This window comes from Lepisosteus platostomus, chromosome 5 (assembly GCF_059453375.1).
Source record: "Lepisosteus platostomus isolate fLepPlt1 chromosome 5, fLepPlt1.hap1, whole genome shotgun sequence".
Taxonomy (NCBI): domain Eukaryota; kingdom Metazoa; phylum Chordata; class Actinopteri; order Semionotiformes; family Lepisosteidae; genus Lepisosteus; species Lepisosteus platostomus.
In genome coordinates, this window is record NC_142615.1 from 53,145,978 (window position 1) to 53,165,923 (window position 19,946).

Consider the following 19,946-nt stretch of genomic DNA (forward strand, 5'->3'; position numbering starts at 1 on the left):
TATTGATGGTTTATTGTACCGCAACGGTCACAATTGACTCACCAGCAAAGATGGCGCCGGAGCCACATCGACTCCCTCGCGCCCTGCCTCGCACCGAAGCTCGAGCTGCGGAGCGCGACGCCAAACCGCCGGTCCACGGGCGCGGGCGCCGGACATAGACGTCATAAACCCTTCCGAGGCGCAGGAATTATAGATCACGGTAGTTTCTTCTGGACCCGGGTTAGGGACAGTGTGCCCTCCGTGAGAGTCTTCTGAGGAAGCCAGTGTCTCATGGGTGTCCAGGCTTGGTACCATCTGTCCATCACAGGACACACAGACACACACACTCACTCACACACCCTGGACAGGACACCAGTCCATCACAGGACATACACACACCCTAGATAGGACACCAGTCCATCACAGGACACACACACACAACCTGGATAGGACACCAGTCCCTCACAGGACACTCAGACACACACACTCACACAACCTGGACAGGAACCAGTCCATCACATGACAAACACACACTCACTCACACACCCTGGACAGGACAGCACTCCATCATAGGACACACACACACCAGGGCCAGTTTTCCCAGAAGCCAATTAGCCCAAAAGCCTGTCTTTGGACCCGAAGAACACAGGGAGAACATGCAGACTCCACACAGACAGTCCCCCCCCGGGTCCAGACCCGAGCCCGGAGCCCCCCCGCGCTGAACCCCTCCGTACAGACGTCCGCACACAGCTCCGTTGTTCCCGATTCCCGAGGTGATCTGTTAAAAGAAGCCGGTGTGTTGCCTCCAGGTGACATTTCCTACTGGAGTCAGGACAGGAGGCTCTTCTGTACACAGAAGGGGGTGGGGGTGGGGAACAAGCCGCCCAGCCCTGTGGTTGAAGCCGATACCCCGGCTTCTCTCCAGACACAGCTGGGTGAGCTCCTCCAGTCAGTACAGGGGGCTCTACTGTACACAGAGGGTGGCGGGGGTGTGGAACAACTCCTTTGTTCGGGGCCTTGGGGCATTCGTGTTGTGAAAGGCGCTATATAAAAAAACTGAATTGAAATTGAATCTTACAGGTTTGGGTTTTTCGGAGATCTTGTCAGAGATCTTGTCTGACATGCCCGTTTCAAAAACGTAACGACACTCCTCACGTCCGAGCGCCGCCGGTCTGTGACGTAACGTATGCTTACACAACCATGACGGTTTCATCATGGACAGCACGAAAGCCCGAAAAGTGGTTGACGTTTTAATTTGGCAACGCCACGATGGATCCCAGTTTTTTTTTTTATTTTGGGGGCCAAAGAGGACAAAAAAGGAAACGTCTGGAGGTGGATCGATGGTCATCTCTGCGGTTGTTCTGATGTTCTGGAAAAAACAAAACAAAAAAAAAAACGGCTCGCTTGCGCGGTCGTGTAGTGTTTCCACACCCCACACAAATCAATTTCTCTTCGCCCCCTGGGGCTCGTCGCCCGCCGCACCCCTCTCACGTGATAGGGGCTTCCCCCGGCTGTGACGTACTTACCCCACCCCCTTCGGCCAACGTCATACCGAAGGTCGCACTTCGGGCCGCGGCGATGTTGACGGACTGTCTTGTAGCGTGAGAAGGGTTTAAATTTCAACTTAAGGAGTTGGCCATCGTTATATTTCGCGAGGTATCATACGGGGGGAAAAAGAACATTTATATTTATCAACCTACTAGTAATACTGGGTGGATGTCACGTTCCCCAAAGTTCAGTGCCTCTCTCTAATAAAGTAGAAACGCGACATTAAAAAAAAGAACTCCTATTCCCATTTGTAATGACCCTGTCGTGTTTTTCCCGGTGTGCGCTTATCTTTCGGAGACCGTTTCTCTCTGGTGTTGTTTTGCTGTTGGAATAAATGCCGAGGTGACCCTTCTGTGTGGAGTCTGCGTATTCTCTCCAGCGGGTCGTTTCCTCCACCGCAGGGGCTGGTCGAACCGGGGTCTCCCAATCGTCACAGAAGTGTGTGTCGTTTTGGGTGGTGGTGGGGGAGTGCATCGGGGATACTGCGCCCCGAGGGGGTGACCTCTCACCTTACTCCGGACAAAGGGAGAAGACCTGTACCTTCACGAGTCCGGGTTGTGAAAACTTCTTCTGGCAGTTCAAAACGTTTCGAAGGGACTACAGCGCTACCCTGTTTTCCATTTGTATCGTGTATTATTAGACAGTCATAAGTATCTGTACTGATCACAGAGTCCCCCTCTCACTGCCAGGACTGAAGACCAGTGCAGCACGAATAATAATAATAATTAATAAGTCTGGACTCTCCACTCAGAGCTCCTCCCAGGTCAGGGGGATCCCCTCCAGCCCCCCCAGTGTGCAGCCCCTACCTGGATGATGCTCCAGTCCGCTCAGCACACAGCAGCTCTCAGTGGGGAGGAGAGCAGAGGGATGGAGCCAGTTCAGAGAGGGGGGTGATACGGAGGCCATGATGGGTCAAGACCAGGGGGGGAATCAGGCCAGGACACTGGGGTAACACCCCTACTCTTCTCCAGAAACACCCCGGGATTGTTAACGAGCACAGAGAGTCAGGACCTCGGTTTTACGTCTCATCCGAAGGACGGCGCCTGTTTACAGTCCAGTGTCCCCCGTCACTATACTGGGGTATCAGGACCCACACAGACTGCAGGGTGAGAGCGCCCCCTGCTGGCCCCACTCACACCTCTCCCAGCAGCAACCTTGGGGGGGGGGGGGAGGGAAAAAACCAAAAGCTAAACAGATTTTTTTTTAAAAAAAATTATTGATGCTTAACAAAAGGTCATCAGTCCAGTCTGGGGCCCCTCAGCTTCAGTACAGTCTGGGGCCCCTCAGCTTCAGTCCAGTGCAGTCTGGGGTCCCTCAGCTTCAGTCCAGACTGGGGTCCTTCAGCATCGGTCCAGCACAGTCTGGGGTCCCTCAGCTTCGGTCCAGCACAGACTGGGGTCCCTCAGCTTCGGTCCAGTCTGAGGTCCCTGAGCTTCGGTCCAGCACAGACTGGGGTCCCTCAGCTTCGGTCCAGTCTGAGGTCCCTGAGCTTCGGTACAGCACAGTCTGAGGTCCCTCAGCTTCGGTACAGCACAGCCTGAGGTCCCTCAGCTTTGGTCCAGTCCAGTCTGGGGCCTCTCAGCTCCAGTCTAGTCCAGTCTGGGGCCCCTCAGCTCCAGTCCAGTCCAGTCTGGTGTCCCTCAGCTCCAGTGCTGTCCAGTCTGGGGTCCCTCAGCTTCAGACCAGCACAGTCTTGGGTCCCTCAGCTTCGGCCCAGCACAGACTGGGGTCCCTCAGCTTCGGTCCAGCATAGACTGGGGTCCCTCAGCTTCGGTCCAGCACAGTCTGGGGTCCCTCAGCGTCGGTCCAGCACAGTCTGGTGTCCCTCAGCTCCTGTCCAGTCCAGTCTGGTGTCCCTCAGCTCCAGTGCTGTCCAGTCTGGGGTCCCTCAGCTTCAGACCAGCACAGTCTTGGGTCCCTCAGCTTCGGCCCAGCACAGACTGGGGTCCCTCAGCTTCGGTCCAGCATAGACTGGGGTCCCTCAGCTTCGGTCCAGCACAGTCTGGGGTCCCTCAGCGTCGGTCCAGCACAGTCTGGTGTCCCTCAGCTCCTGTCCAGTCCAGTCTGGGGTCCCTCAGCTTCAGACCAGCACAGTCTTGGGTCCCTCAGCTTCGGCCCAGCACAGACTGGGGTCCCTCAGCTTCGGTCCAGCATAGACTGGGGTCCCTCAGCTTCGGTCCAGCACAGTCTGGGGTCCCTCAGCGTCGGTCCAGCACAGTCTGGTGTCCCTCAGCTCCTGTCCAGTCCAGTCTGGTGTCCCTCAGCTCCAGTGCTGTCCAGTCTGGGGTCCCTCAGCTTCAGACCAGCACAGTCTTGGGTCCCTCAGCTTCGGCCCAGCACAGACTGGGGTCCCTCAGCTTCGGTCCAGCATAGACTGGGGTCCCTCAGCTTCGGTCCAGCACAGTCTGGGGTCCCTCAGCGTCGGTCCAGCACAGTCTGGTGTCCCTCAGCTCCTGTCCAGTCCAGTCTGGTGTCCCTCAGCTCCAGTGCTGTCCAGTCTGGGGTCCCTCAGCTTCAGACCAGCACAGTCTTGGGTCCCTCAGCTTCGGCCCAGCACAGACTGGGGTCCCTCAGCTTCGGTCCAGCATAGACTGGGGTCCCTCAGCTTCGGTCCAGCACAGTCTGGGGTCCCTCAGCTCCTGTCCAGTCCAGTCTGGGGTCCCTCAGCTTCGGTCCAGCACAGTCTGGGGTCCCTCAGCTTCGGTCCAGTCTGGTGTCTCTCAGCTCCGGTCCAGTCCAGTCCAGTCCAGTCCTTGGTGGGGAAGGCGACTCCGATCTTAGCTGGCACAGAACCAGGAAAGGAACCTGGAAAGATATTCTTATTGCAGGTGTGAGGGACACAGACACAGACGTCACCATGACATCAAACAGCAAGAGGAGACTCCTCCTTGAATCACAGACACGACCGGGCGGCGCCCCCCTGTCTGCTCACCTGCACCTCCTCTTCCTCTTCTTGTCCTTCCCGGCAGCCTGCTTCTCCTCTCCCTCACTCTTCCTCTCCTGAGCTACGGTCTCCTCCGCCTCCATCGGCTCGTCCTGATCTTCTGTCTCCACTGACACGCAGCTCAGGGACTTTAAAAAGACGCATCGGCGCTTCTGAAGCAGAGACAGGAGAGTCACGTTAAGAGTCGGACTGGACACTCCAGTACATGAACACTGCACTGAGAGAGAGAGGGGTTCATACAGACACACTGACTGGACACTGACTTGACACTGGACAGGAGTAAAGAGAGGATCAGAGCATTACCCACCTTCTTTTTCTTCTGTCTCACAGGAGGTGGTGATTGGACCTCCTCCAGCTGGAGTCTGAGGAGGGAGAGAGGGGGCAGGAGAGGGACAGCACAGGGAGAGAAAGAGAGAGACAGGTGAGTCAAGTGTCCCAAGAGCACAGAGACTCTGCTGAGATCACACTCGCAGTGAGTGAGCCTGGGTGTAGCCCACTAATACTGACCCACTGGACACCACATGACAGACAGGAGGAGGAGGAGAGAGACACACCGCCTGGACACCACAGGACAGAGAGGAGGAGAGAGACACACTGAGGACAGAGAGGAGGAGGAGAGAGACACTGACAGACAGGGCTGAAAGAGAGAGAGACAGAGAGGCAGGGACAGGCAGACAGCAGGCCGAGAGAGACACTGACAGACAGGGCTGAAAGAGAGAGAGACACTGAGACCCAGGGACAGACAAGACGGCAAAACTCCACCACAGACAGGACAGGGGGCAGGGTGAGACCAGCACTGACCTCCTTACTCTCTCCTGCCGGAAGAGCTGTCTCCACCTCCTCTTCCTCCTGCAAGTCAAGAGACAGGCTGAGAGAGTGACGGGCTGGCGGGACATCGGCGAACAGAGCTGAAGGCAAAGAGCAGAGGAGACAGGCCCAGCTGGGACAACGCAGGACAGACAGAGAGACAGACAGGGAGACACACGGAGAGACACAGGGAGAGAGACCCAGCTGGGACAACGCAGGACAGACAGAGAGCAGGGAGACACACGGAGAGACACAGGGAGACAGGCACCGAGCCGAACGAGCTGGGCGACCCCGGGAGCTCCAGCTGCAGCTCGGCCGCCCTCTCCAGCTTCTGGACGAGCTCGGGGAAACACGAAGACACCACGGGATTCTGTCCAGCGGGGAGAGAGGGAGACACAACGCAGGGGGGATGAGGAGCAGAGACTACGCCTGGACAGGTGAGTGTGTACAGTGTGTCCAGTAAGAGTCTGGACAGGTGAGTGTGTACAGTGTGTCCAGTGAGAGTCTGGACAGGTGAGTGTGGACAGTGTGTCCAGTGAGAGTGTGGACAGGTGAGTGTGTACAGTGTGTCCAGTGAGAGTCTGGACAGGTGAGTGTGGACAGTGTGTCCAATAAGAGCCCAGACAGGTGAGTGTAGACAGTGTGTCCAGTGAGAGTCTGGACAGGTGGGTGTGTACAGTGTGTCCAATAAGAGCCCAGACAGGTGAGTGTGGACAGTGTGTCCAGTGAGAGTCTGGACAGGTGGTTGTGTACAGTGTGTCCAGTAAGAGTCCGGACAGGTGAGTGTGTCCAGTGTGTCCAGAAAGAGTGTGGACAGGTGTGTCCAACAGTAAGAAGCTGTCTTACCCTGTAACCTAGCTCAGGGGTGTTAGGGGGTGCTCTGTCTCCTCCCCAGATCTCACCTTCAGCTCTGGTGAAATGACGGACCACTAGGAGATGCTGGAAACGAGGACACAAGACAGAGGTTAGGTCCACAGAGCTCACTCAATCACTACAGCAAGCAGAGACCTCTCGGCCATCAGGACTGTGGGGGTCAGAGTGGGGAGCTGTAGGGTATCGGGAGTTTAGGGGCCAGAGTGGGGAGCTGTAGGGTATCGGGAGTTTAGGGGTCAGAGTGTGGAGCTGTAGGGTATCGGGAGTTTAGGGGTCAGTGAGGGGAGCTGTAGGGTATCGGGAGTTTAGGGGTCAGTGTGAGGAGCTGTAGGGTATTGGGAGTTTAGGGGTCAGAGTGGGGAGCTGTAGGGTATCGGGAGTTTAGGGGTCAGTGGGGGAGCTGTAGGGTATCAGGAGTTTAGGGGTCAGTGGGGGGAGCTGTAGGGTATCGGGAGTTTAGGGGTCAGTGGGGGAGCTGTAGGGTAGATGTGGGGCACCGGGCCCACCACAGGGCTGCCGGTCCAGTCTCGCGGAAGGCGACCGGGTCAGACTTACGGAAAAGCACCGGGACTTGGGCCGGGACCTCTCCCGCTGCCAGTCCGGGTTCGGCCTGACCGGTGTGACCTGTGAAGACGCCAAACAGCCCATCTCCGAGACAGCTCTGACCAAATAGCCCAGCCCAGTCGTGTCGAGACTAGGGGCCTTGGGCAGTCTCTACAGTGTGTCCAGTGAGAGTGTGGACAGGTGAGTGTGTACAGTGTGTCCAGTGAGAGTCTGGACAGGTGAGTCTGACCAGTGTGTCCAGTAAGAGTCTGGACAGGTGAGTCTCTACAATGTGTCCAGTGAGAGTCTGGACAGGTGAGTCTGACCAGTGTGTCCAGTAAGAGTCTGGACAGGTGAGTGTGTACAGTGTGTCCAGTAAGAGTCCGGACAGGCGAGTGTGTCCAGTGTGTCCAGTAAGAGTCCGGACAGGCGAGTGTGTCCAGTGTGTCCAGGAAGAGTCTGGGTCATCCAGAGGCAATCTGTGCTCTCAGAAGGCCATACTGTACACGTGACCCTGTCTCTTGAGCCGAGGGCGTGTCCTCAGTCAAGATCACCACTGGAAGTGTCTCTCCTCGTCTGGAGGTGTTACCGTGAGACCTGGTCTGTCAAGCGCTTTGTGCTGCTATGTGTGTGAAAGGTGCTCTATCAGTGAAGTTTATAATATTATTATAATACAGCGAGTGCTGCTGGGGGCGGAGAGGTCAGTCGGAGGAGGGCTGGATGCTGGACGCTGGACGGCGGGCGGGAGGGGTGGACTTACGACGCCTCGCCGGGCCCGGGTCCTGCTGCGACCGCGCATGGCCATGCGGCATCTCTGTCGGTGCATCGTCCTGCCGAGACAAGCAGAGTCACAGTGGGGAGGGGAGGGGGCGGAGCCACACAGCTGGGCGGTTTATTCCCCACCCCCGCCCCCCTCTGTGTACAGAAGAGCCTCCTGTCCTGACTGGAGGAGCTCACCCAGCTGTGTCTGGAGAGAAGCCAGGGTATTGGCTTCAACCACAGGGCTGGGCAGCTTGTTCCACACCCCCGCCACTCTCTATGTAGAGGTGCACCTCCTCTCAATATCTTTTTACAGCACGATCATACCCATAAGAGTTGAGTAACGGTAAAAAAACAACTTATTTCTCCACTTATTTTGTTATTTCTCGCCAGCGGCACTTTTGACTGACTTACCGTTTCACGGGGATACTGAAGAGCGATTCTGAAGCTGAAACTAATGATTGAAGTCGAAGTAACTTTATTGGAAGAAACACGTGTTTAGAAAGGACTATATAGCGCTTTCCTCCTCTTCTCTCTTCACTCCTCTGAGCTCATGGGGCTCCGGCGCCGCCCCCCGCTAGAATCCGCCGCTCTGTGACGTCAGGCGGCTCATTGTGACGCCCCCGTGACGTCGCCCCCCACGCGCTCACGGCTCGGCCGCGAAACAAAAATGGCCGACATTTTTCACGGTTGTTGTTTTTTTTTTGGGTGGACATTTTATTTTTCCAACTCTCAGCGGCCAGCCGGGTGTCCCTGTACGACCCCGGTAGTCGCCACCTCGGACAGGCAGAGGAAACGGGTCCAGGTGTTTTTGGCCCAAGCGTTACAAAAGCTGCACTTGAATTTAAAGACAAAATCACGTCGAGGGCGCATTCAGCACCCCCACGTCCAACACGGGTTTCCGTGGGGTTTGGTTCAGTGAAATTAGCACCCCCCCCCCCGACCCCAAAATCAAAGAAAGACCAACATCCACCCCCCTCTAGCGCCCAAGGGCGTAAATTTCGGGCCACGCCATGTCCAAAAAACACGGGTTCCCCCCCGTCCTGCCGGGACAAGAAACGCCATTTTCTTTTCCGAGCGCTGCGTGGGACCTCACGACCCCCCCCCCCGCCCCCCAAAACCTCTCTCGACCTCTCTACAACACCACCCGGCTGTTTCTGTTTCAAACCGTGGGAAAAAAATAAATAAAATTTCGCCTCTCACCGACCGCCGCGCAAAAAAACACAACTTCAGGCTACAGAAACGGCCTGTGTGAGGGGGGGCACGGGAAAAAAATAAAACCTGCGTGTTTTCGGCAGAGTAAGCTCAGCGGGGAAACTCCCTGAATCTCGGGGTTGCTTCTTGAACCCCGAAAACGACCTTTTATCTCTCTTTCGTTTTCTTGGTGTCTGGGACGTTCACGAACTCCACCGCGTTGGTGCGATTCCCAGCGGGACTTGAACATAACCCCCCCCCGTGGAGCCAGAGCGCCCCCGTGTGGCCGAGAGGACCACCACCCGCAGGGCTGAGCTTTTACTGCCGTGTCCCGCTTTCACTCTGGCGATGAAGGAGGGAATCAAGGAGGAGAATTAATATTGTGATCCACCAGTCCATCACAGGACACACACACACCCTGGACAGGGCACCAGTCCTTCACAGGATACCAGTCCATCACAGGACACACACACACCCTGGACAGGACACCAGTCCATCACAGGACACACACACACTCACATACCCTGGCCAGGACAGCAGTCCATCACAGGACACACACACTCACACACCCTGGACAGGACAGCAGTCCATCACAGGACACACACACACTCACACACCCTGGACAGGACGGCAGTCCATCACAGGACACACACACTCACACACCCTGGACAGGACAGCAGTCCATCACAGGACACACACACACTCACACACCCTGGACAGGACACCAGTCCATCACAGGATGTTCAGTGCCTCTCTCTAATAAAGTAGAAACAAGACATTAAACTCCGTTCAAAACGGGAGAAATCACCAGGACACCATACACCTTGCTCCGGACGATGGGAGAAGACCTGTACCTTCACGAGTCCGGGTTGTGAAAACTTCTTCTGGCAGTTCAAAACGTTTCGAAGGGACTACAGCGCTACCCTGTTTTCCATTTCTATCGTGTATTATTATACAGTCATAAGTGTCTGTACTGATCACAGAGTCTCCCTCTCACTACCAGGACTGAAGCCCAGTGCAGCACGAATAATAATAATAATAATTAATCCGTCTGGACTCTCCACTCAGAGCTCTTCCCAGGTCAGGGGGATCCAGTGGGGAGGAGAGCAGAGGGATGGAGCCAGTTCAGAGAGGGGGGTGATTAGGAGGCCATGATGGGTCAAGACCAGGGGGGGAATCAGGCCAGGACACTGGGGTAACACCCCTACTCTTCTCCAGAAACACCATGGGATTGTTAACGAGCACAGAGAGTCAGGACCTCGGTTTGACGTCTCATCTGAAGGACGGCGCCTGTTTACAGTCCAGTGTCCCCCGTCACTATACTGGGGCATCAGGACCCACACAGACCACAGGGTGAGAGCGCCCCCTGCTGGCCCCACTCACACCTCTCCCAGCAGCAACCTTAGGGGGGGGGGGGAGGGAAAAAACCAAAAGCTGAACAGATTTTTTTAAAAATTTTTTTATTGATGCTTAACAAAAGAACAAAAATTACAAGCTTCAGTCCAGACTGGGGTCTGGGGTCCCTCAGCTTCAGTCCAGTCCAGTCTGGGGCCCCTCAGCTCCAGTGCAGTCCAGACTGGGGTCCCTCAGCTTCGGTCCAGCACAGACTGGGGTCCCTCAGCTTCGGTCCAGCACAGACTGGGGTCCCTCAGCTTCAGTCCAGACTGGGGTCCCTCAGCTTCGGTCCAGCACAGTCTGGGGTCCCTCAGCTCCAGTCCAGTACAGTCTGGGGCCCCTCAGCTCCAGTCCAGTCCAGTCTGGTGTCTCTCAGCTCCGGTGCAGTCCAGTCTGGTGTCTCTCAGCTCCGGTCCAGTCCAGTCTGGTGTCCCTAGGCTCCAGTCCAGTCCAGTCTGGTGTCCTTCAGCTCCTGTCCAGTCCAGTCTGGGGCCCCTCAGCTTCAGTGCAGTCCAGTCTGGCGTCCCTCAGCTCCAGTCCAGTCCAGTCTAGTCCAGTCCAGATCTTAGCTGGCACAGAACCAGGAAAGGAACCTGGAAAGAATATTGTTATTGCAGGTGTGAGGGACACAGACACAGACGTCACCATGACATCAAACAGCAAGACGAGACTCCTCCTTGAATCACAGACACGACCAAGCGGCGCCCCCCTGTCTGCTCACCTGCACCTCCTCTTCCTCTTCTTGTCCTTCCCGGCAGCCTGCTCCTCCTCTCCCTCGCTCTTCCTCTCCTGACCCACGGTCTCCGCCGCCTCCATCGGCTCGTCCTGATCATCTGTCTCCACCGACACACAGCTCAGGGAGTTTAAAAAGACGCACCAGCGATTCTGCAGCAGAGACAGGAGAGTCACGTTAAGAGTCGGACTGGACACTCCAGGACATGAACACTGCACTGAGAGAGAGAGAGGGGTTCATACAGACACATGACTGGAACCTCCAGGACATGAACACTGCACTGAGAGAGAGAGGGGTTCATACAGACACACTGACTGGACACTCCAGTACATGAACACTGCACTGAGAGAGAGGGGTTCATACAGACACACTGACTGGACACTGACTGGACACTGGACAGGAGTAAAGAGAGGATCAGAGCATTACCCACCTTATTTTTCTTCTGTCTCACAGGAGGTGGTGATTGGACCTCCTCCAGCTGGAGTCTGAGGAGGGAGAGAGGGGGCAGGAGAGGGACAGCACAGGGAGAGAAAGAAAGAGACAGGTGAGTCAAGTGTCCCAAGAGTACAGAGACTCTGCTGAAATCACACTCGCAGTGAGTGACACTGACACTAACCAGCCTCAGGACAGCACTGCTAGAGCACTACAACCCAGACTCAACCACATCACAGCACAGATCAAACAGCAATATCTCACACACTGGGACACACACACACAAACACAACATAAACTGGAATGCTACAGAACCTTAAACAGACAATACACACTAGCTGAATATTTGACCAAAATAAAAAATAACTAACAGAAACAGACCCTGACGAATTACAGGCTCAGTGACCACAACCTGGCCATAGAAACTGGGCGACACAGGCAGACCTGGCTGCCCAGAGAGGACAGGCTGTGCTCCCACTGCCAGCGGGGAGAAATAGAGACAGAGGTGCACTTCCTACTGCACTGTGACAGATACTCTGGGATTAGAGAAACATTCTTCCCGAAATTCAGAAATCTAATCCCAGAGTTCCCACACCTGCCAGAATCACAACGGGTCCCAATCCTACTGGGAGAGGGAGGAGGGAACTCAGTTGATCTGGGAGCCCAGTATGTGATCTCCTGTCACAGCCTGAGGAACAGTGAGTCTGTCTCCCAATAATGCTCCAGCCACCTACAGTATATGTCAATATTTTATAATATGTCTTTGTTGTAAATGTCTGTAACATGTCTGCTTTACGCAGAGAGTGGCTGGGGTTGGATGTCAAGGCCTGACGATACCGCATTACGCAGAGAGTGGAGGGGTGGGATGTCAGGGCCTGACGACACTGCTTTATGCAGAGAATGGAGGGGTGGGTGTCAGGGCCATACGACACTTCTTTATTCAGAGAGTGGAGGGGGTGGGATGTCAGGGCTAGATGACACTGCTTTACACAGAGAGTGGAGAGGTGGGTGTCAAGGCTATACGACAGTGCTTTACACAGAGAGTTGTGGGGCTAGGATGTCAGGGCCATATGACACTGCTTTACACAGAGAGTGGTGGGGGTGGGATGTCAGGGCTTGACGACACTGCTTTATGCAGAGAGTGGAGGGGTGGGATGTCAGGGCTATACGACAGTGCTTTTGGCAGAGAGTGGTGGGGGTGTGATGTCAGGGCCATACGACACTTCTTTACGTAGGGAGTGGCAGGGGTGGGATGTCAGGGCCTGACGATGCTACTTTACACAGTTAGTGGTGGGGGTGGGATGTCAGGGCCATACGACACTTCTTTACGCAGAGAGTGGCAGGGCTTGACGACACTGCTTTATGCAAAAAATGGAGGGGTGGGTGTCAGGGCTATATGACAGTGCTTTCTGCAGAGAGTGGTGGGGGTGGGATATCAGTGCCTGACAACACAGCTTAATGCAGATTGTTTAGGGGTGGGTGTCAGGGTTATACGGCAGTGCTTTACGCAGAGAGTGGTGGGGGTGTGATGTCAGGGCCATACGACAGTGCTTTACACAGAGAGTGGCGGGGGAGGGATGTCAGGGCTTAACAACACTGCTTTATGTAGAGAGTGGAGGGGAGGGTTTCAGGGCCATAAGACACTGCTTTATGCAGAGAGTGGAGGGATTGGTGTCAGGGCCATATGACACTACTTTACACAGAGAGTGGCGGGAGTGGGATGTCAGGCCCTGACGATACTACTTTACGTAGACAGTGGCGGGGGTGGGATGTCAGGGCCTGACGACACTGCTTTATTCAAAGAGTGGAGGGGTGGGTTTCAAAGCCTTCTTTGTTGACGACGACTGCGCCGCCTAGCAGATACAAATGGGTTGTACAACTTTGAACTAGCAAATGGAAGAGGGCTAAGCCCCCTCTCTTTTAGCCCAGGTTCGATCTGTCTCCCAGAATCACCAGGGCGCACGCACACACACACACCCGTGCCGTTGAAGTGTTCTGCTTCATTTCTAAGGGAAACTCAACATTCACTCCTACCCCGAGTGCAGAAAAGACAGCATCCACAGCAACAACAGCTCAGGTCTCTGCACAGGAGCTAAGCTGCCCCCATCTCCTCTGCTCTACTGCTCCTGCGGAGTGGAGTCCTGCCTGGAGCCGTGTTTGCAAGCGGCAGCTCCCCGCGCTCTGTCTGTGCGTCGTGTCCAAGAGCTCCTGGGAGGAAGAGAGAGCCCTCCCACTCGGGGGCTTTTCCACGGTCTGTGTGAGGAGGGGCGGGTGTGTCCAGTAGCTTATCGAGCGGAAGCCTGGGGCGGCGGAGAGCTGTGATCGTGCAGACCTTGAGGTGTCACCTCTTTGTCTGCTTTCCAGCCCCCCCTCCACCCAAGCTCTGCTCCAGAGTAGCCCGGCAACCCCTCACACCTGCACGTGTCACAACCTAAGGTGTGGTCATGAGACACCCATGGGGTGTCGTTCTGTTCTTGCTAATTGTTTCCTGCCCGTCGCAGGCAGGAATCCATGCGAGGAAGATGCGCTGGACAGAGCTCAGAGAGCGCAGCTGGGTGGCTTTCCTTCTGAGTGATGTTCCTGCAACACTCTCCCGCTACTCTTGGTGCGCTCATGCCGCAACCGAGGAAGGCTGGAGCAGGTGGCTGTGGGCTCTGCGCACCGCCGAAATAGCTCAGCTGGGAGAGTGTTAGACTGAATTTCTAAAGGTCCCTGGTTCGATCCCGGGTTTCGGCATTTTGTTTCATCGCGCCCTTTGTTCCTCTCTCCAGCCCACCCTGCCTAAAGTGACGCGTCCCTTTCTCAGCCCGAAACGCAAGCGAGACACCAGCAGCAGTCCCTGCAGGTTTCCGTACTGTAGCGGCTATCACGTTTGCCTAACATGCGAAAGGTCCCCGGTTCGAGACCGGGTGGAAACAGCCTCGTTTTGCACGCTCCTGTACTTCACAGAGGTCTTTAGCGACTGGTCATTTGTTCTCAATGTATTTCCGGTGCCTTCGTGCACTCTTGTACCAAACGCACGTTCCTTCTGTACGCGGAGCCGATCATTTGCAATTGGGCTGTGCCGACAGACCAGGACGAGCTCTGTCGGCTCAAAAGCAGCGCAGGACCTGCAAGAACAACAGAAAGATTAGCATCCAGCGGGGGCCTCTTAGTGAGCCCAAGATCTCATCAAGAATCGGCTCCAGCAACAGGGCTGGGCGCATTGTTCCATTCTCCGACCACTCTCGGTGTAAACAAGTCCCTCCTGGTCTCTGCTTGAATTGCACTTTCCTGTGTTTGCTTTGCATGGGCCAATGTGAAGAAGATCCTTTGTAAGTCATTGAAGAAAACCAAGAAGAGGTCGGAGTGGCCTCTGTCGTTCATCAACGATCCAGTCAGGCAGTACTCCTCTGCAAAGCGCCGTTCGTTCACATCGATTGGCTTTTTTTTGCCTTAATTCGTGCAAGTAGTAAAAGCAGACGCCCCTATTCTGCCGTGACCCGGATTGTTGCGGCCACAACACAAAGTACTGACCACTATACGATCACGGCGAGTTACCAAGTTACATGTGGCAGGGCGGAAAAGGCTGTGCTCTCTTTGTGTGACATAATTCGGAAAAGTCCTGACGTTGTATTTCAACTGAGCCCCAGTATACATCGACCCTTCGACACTGAGTGACAACTCTCTTGCGTGTTTTCTCATATTTATGTAGTTTGCTTGGTGGTGCTGTTGTCGTGCACAAAGAACGCTTTGAAAAGCGTCAAAAGCAAGTCATTCCAAGTTGGTCGTTTGTGTTTTCCGTTCAGACGCGAAATGCTGAAATGATCTCTTGGCTCCTCGGTTGTTATTTCTGCTACATAGAGGAATCACAGCACGCGTGTTTAAAGAAGACTGTGATATTTGGTGTGTCTTGGATTAGACGAGATTAAAGAGTGAGTAGTTTTGTTTTTATATTTCTGTGATGTTATGGGACCAATGAAGAATGTGGCATTCAGACTAATGTGGAGTATTTGTTTCCTTAGGGAAATTGCCACTGCCGTATACTGGGGCATTAGGACCCATATGGACCGCAGGGTGAGCGCCCAGCGACAGAAACCAGACTGTACCGTGTGTCGGGCTCAGCTGCGAGCAGGACATTGACTTCACTTAAATGATAAAACCCAAATGAACCAAACCTGTATAAATTAGTGGTGGAAAGGAGTCTTTTTATATAGCAAAAGGTCTCTGATCCTTTGGTAAGAACGAGGGGTATATAACCCATTGTCCTCAATATTAGAAATGAATCCTTGAGCACTGCTGTTGTACCAACGGTCCATAAAAGCCTAACATTACCCTTTCTTGCATAAATCGTAGAACATGCCGTCACATTTCAGTTGCACCTCAGTAGCAGTTTAATCTATTATCACCCTGCTCCCCACCTCATAACCTTCGCTCTTCTTATTCTGGTCTCCTAACTGTCCCCCAAGCCCATCTACACTGTGTGAGTGACAAGGCCTTCTCCTGTTATGCCCCCCAAGCTCTGGAACTCTCTCCCCAAGGATACCAGATTCACCTTCCCTAAACTCCTTCAAATTCAGACTCAACACCTTCTTCTGTAGAAGAGCCTTTACTGAACTGGTTCCAATCTTTACCCCTCTGCTTCTACTTTCCTTAGTACCACCATCCATGGTCTCCTCTGTCTATTGGAACTGTTTTATCCTGTGTATTCTAATTGTAATTATGTCAAGTACTTTGAGAAGCCACCTTTGGAACCATTATATAAAATAGTTTATCCTAAAACCTTGAAGCTTTAATAGGGCAGTGCAGTAGGGCTAAAAATTAACAGTGTTAGTGGGCCATCATGATTTGTGCAAATTATAGGTAGTCACAAAGGGAGACTAGGATTCACGACATGGGACACTGAAACAGGGGAGAGGCTTTGTGTAGTAAGTGTTCAGTCTCAATCCACACAGTCTGTGCTGCTGGTAGAGGTGGTTGTGAACACCTGTCTTCCCCATCAAGTGCTGGGATCTCCAGTCTCAATCCTAATACTCCTCATGACTGTCCAATACCACTGCTGTGAAACCAACGCCCATAAGACAAGACCTCCGAGATTCTAACTGCACCATTATTCACTGATGTTTGTGCACCAGTATTGTTCCTCTGCTAAGGAAGGGAAGGCCTACTTTACACCAAGCCCCTGTTGACAATTCCTTCCTTGTGTTTATTTTAGACAGTTTGTGCAGCCTAGAATAGGACACCAGATCTCACTCTTACTGGGCACTACAGTAGCAACTCACACTCCATAAGCACTACCCCTCTCGGAAACAGGAGGATTTCCAGTATATTGAACACCTCTGTCTCTCCCCCAGTAAAAAAAAAAGTCACACTGCCCTGCCCAAGGAATAGTGCGGCCATCTTCCCCCAGTACAATGCTTTATTACTCCAGCCATTTTCAGTCCTCATTGGCAGCAATACAAGATGCATTCTTGAAAGGGGAACCCCCCCACAAATACTTTCATTGATTAATGGGTCTCACTTCCCTTGAATTCCTCCATCCCATTCAAACCTATAAACCATAAAGAAACAAGGGCAAGCAGAAGGGTCTTTCACAGCTTTATTGAGATGTTGCCATTACAAGGCAAGTGGAGGCAGGAGAGTCACAAGGGCCAGGCTGGAGCCTTCATTCAGGCACCTGGAGAGGAAGAAGGAGAACAATCCAGCTACACTGCAGGACACCCACCCCTACAGGAGCTCCTCCTGCCAGACCCTACCTGTCCACTGGCCAACATCTCCAAAGTCCTCTGCTCCCTCCACATCCTCACTGGTGCTCTCAGCATCTTCACTGGAGCTCTGAGGGTCTCCCTCCTCATCCTCATTCCAGTCAGCTCCCACATCCAGAGGACCCTCTACTGGTGCCACAGCCACCCGACTGCTGGTCACCAGGCTCCTGGTACCTGTGGACAAGCAACACCCAGGATTGAGGGATCTGCTATACCCAGAGACCCACAGTCTACTCATCTACACAGTCCTTTTGTCCAGCACAGGATCATTCCTCAGTTGTCCAAGCATGGTTGTCTCTTGGGCAGAGATGCATCCACAAGGGATAGAGAACCAGACCCACCTTCATTCCGGCTGCCAGCACACCTGGACTCACAGCAGGCACAGACCTCATGTCACCATACTGCTCCTCCCACCTTGAGGAGAGGAGGACAGGTGAAGCCTCCACCTGGCATGTCCCAGAGCACCCTCAGCAGGCTCCTTGCAGAAGTACCTCTTCGCCTCCCTGTTGTAGGTGCAGGACTTGGTCCCTGGTGTTGCTTTAGCAGGAGCCACAGCCATGACACAGTGCATGTACAGCTCAGTCACTTCATGCTACAAGAGGGAAGGTCACAGCATTAAGGGATCAAGGCCAATAGAGGGACAGAGAAGGACCTTCTGCCATCAGTGAAGGCAAGCTGGCAGCTCTAGGCACTACAGCTGTCACAGTCTGGTTCACATCTAGATCATGGACGTGAAAGCAGACCATGGATCAGTAGAGCAGGAAGGCTGAGCAGCCTTTGAGAGCAGTACCTTCCTGGACAGCTTCTTCTGGAAGAGGAAGGCATCAATCGTGAAGCGGAGCACATCCTTCTGCTTGGAGGGGACAAACCTGGACAGGCAGCCATCTGCCTTGCTGTCCACCATGCACCTGGGGACAAGGACAAGGATGAACCCCTGCAGGCTCTCGGGGCTCCTGCACACCTCTCCTCCCAGAAGAGGCCGTACCCCAAGTTGTCGATTACGGGGAAACGGGGCTGAGAGTGCTGGTCTGGTTTCTCCGTTACGTAACACGAGTGGATGTACAGCCTCTGCGCCGCTGTGGCAAAGTAGGCAGTGGCCTGGAAGTACATGGGCTGACCAAGGAAATACTCATCCTTGGGAGAGAGCCGGACCCAGCGGGCTGGAGAGAGAGAGACAGCATTACACCTGCACACAGCACCCGCAGAAGGCAGGAGGAGCCACTTGCTCAAGGAGCTTACAGTTGGTGGTGAGCAGGACAAAGCTGTGCTTGTTCTTCAGGTCCTTGAAGAAGGTCCTTCTCCTGGCCCACGTGGGGACATAGCCAACCTTGTAGGAGTAGTGGAACCTGCAGGACAGAGGGGATGAGGGGCTTCTGGACACTTTCCCCAGCAGCTTCTCACCAGCAGCAGAGCCCTGCCTACCTGTTGTAGGAGCACTTGACCGGCACAGAGAAGGGAATGAAGCGATGCACAGGTGCACTGGAGGAGGGCGGGGCATAGCGGAGAGCGTTGGAGTACACCAGGCGGCCCTGGACAACCTGCTGGGTCACAGAGGAAGGGATATTCCCAGGCAAGGCAACCCCGACACTAGCCCTACAGCTCACATCGATACACTGCCTGTAGATGAAGACCCGCTTACCGATCGGTCAGTGCCGCACTCGTGAAGCCCGTAGATGAAGTAGAAGTAACTGCGTGTGGTTCAGCTGACGCTGCAGTTGCCCAGGGTCATCTCCGATGGCCGACAGCTGAAGCCGAACAGGAGCTGACTGACCCTCACGTACATCCTGCTGGAGTCGCACCACACGGCCACTCCTCGGGTGCCCCCGATGGCCGGGCGAGCCGGCTGCCGCCCTCGCTGGGGAGGAAACAGGACGCTCTTGATGTAGGCGGGTAAGGGGCGGCTGCCGGCTTCGGGCTTCATCTTCTCCTTGTCGAAGTAGGGCGAGTACGCGTCTCTGGACACGGGAAGGCGGCGAAAGTCGGGAGCCAAGGACTGCGAGTCGTTCTCGCTTGCAGACAGGTCTTCGGAGGGCGCATCTGCCAGGCTCAAGTCCTCCGACTGGGCTGCGTCTTCAGGAGCCGGGAAGTCGGCCTGGAGCGCTAATTCCCCAGAGTCCCAGCCAGCCGGCCCGGTGGAGATCAGTGCGGGGAGCCCAGCCCCTGCGCACAGGCACAGCACAAAGAGAAACGTGCGCATTGCCAAGTTGACGTCCCACTAAACTGCTTCAGAAGTAAGACAAATAAACCAGCAAACTTTGTTGAAGCACGAGAGCATAAAGTGTGAACGCGGTGACTAGGTTTTTATACTAGCAGGACTATGCTACCACACACATGGTCACACTACCGCTCAATCAACACAATCAATTACACACAGAGACCCGGATTGTTCTCAGCGTCTAATTAGAACCTGCTTCCAGTCTGAGGCGGGACTCCGTGAAGCCGCCTGAACACTTTCCCGTGTGTATCTGAGCTCAGCGGAGGAGTTCCACGCAATTTAGACAGAATTAAATCACCCACACGTGTAAAATTTGCTCAGATTAATTTATTGTTCAATTAGTTTCTAATTTCCGAGGACAGTGTGTTAAACTCGCTGCCAGACAGAGTACGGAACATGTGACATGTCCGTCCACACTTTCCTTTATCGAGGGGGCTGTTCTATCAACATGTACCGCAATGAAAATAATTTTACTATTTTTCACGTGTAATTGCATGTCATATTAAAATGTGTAATACAAGCATTTCTTTGCTTCCCAGTAAAGAAATACGGATCAGCTTTTGACATGATCTGATAATACTTTGTCTGATTTTCCAGAGATTGCTTTTGCTTCGCAGCACTGAGAACCAATGGAAGCCCGTTTCCGCCAGGGAGTAAAAAAATCGCACTATGGTATCTCAGAATTGTGACTTAGAATATCAGAATTGCGACCTAAAAACTCAGAATTTTGACTTTATATCTCACATTTGCGACTTCGAAATAGCCCATATGTCATTGTCC

The 19,946-nt window shown here is 54.1% G+C and overlaps 1 protein-coding gene and 1 long non-coding RNA gene across 2 annotated transcripts; both read right to left on the bottom strand.

The window, feature by feature from the left end:
- Positions 1-17,339: 17,339 nt before the first annotated feature.
- Positions 17,340-18,105, bottom strand: LOC148669278 (zona pellucida sperm-binding protein 3-like). The gene is made up of 3 exons (XM_088630999.1): positions 17,937-18,105; positions 17,742-17,859; positions 17,340-17,543 (listed from the first exon to the last, which is right to left on the bottom strand). Exons 1-3 carry the CDS (start codon positions 18,059-18,061, stop codon positions 17,340-17,342), a joined length of 447 nt encoding a protein of 148 aa, XP_088487125.1. The 5' UTR covers positions 18,062-18,105.
- Positions 18,106-18,196: 91 nt separating this feature from the next.
- Positions 18,197-19,063, bottom strand: LOC148669279 (uncharacterized). Its single transcript, XR_015937029.1, has 3 exons — positions 18,591-19,063; positions 18,374-18,489; positions 18,197-18,297 (listed from the first exon to the last, which is right to left on the bottom strand). It is a non-coding gene; the product is annotated as an uncharacterized LOC148669279 (long non-coding RNA).
- Between the last annotated feature and the right edge of the window lie 883 nt (positions 19,064-19,946).

What these genes read in the sequence shown, in the direction of transcription:
- LOC148669278 (XM_088630999.1), bottom strand. Translation starts at nt 18,061, where the DNA reads ATGTACTTCCAGGCCACTGCCTACTTTGCCACAGCGGCGCAGAGGCTG. An exon ending in CCCGTAATCGACAACTTGGG is followed by an intron (nt 17,860 to 17,936) that starts GTACGGCCTCTT and finishes CCTTGTCCCCAG; the next exon opens with GTGCATGGTGGACAGCAAGG. An exon ending in AGAAGAAGCTGTCCAGGAAG is followed by an intron (nt 17,544 to 17,741) that starts GTACTGCTCTCA and finishes TCCCTCTTGTAG; the next exon opens with CATGAAGTGACTGAGCTGTA.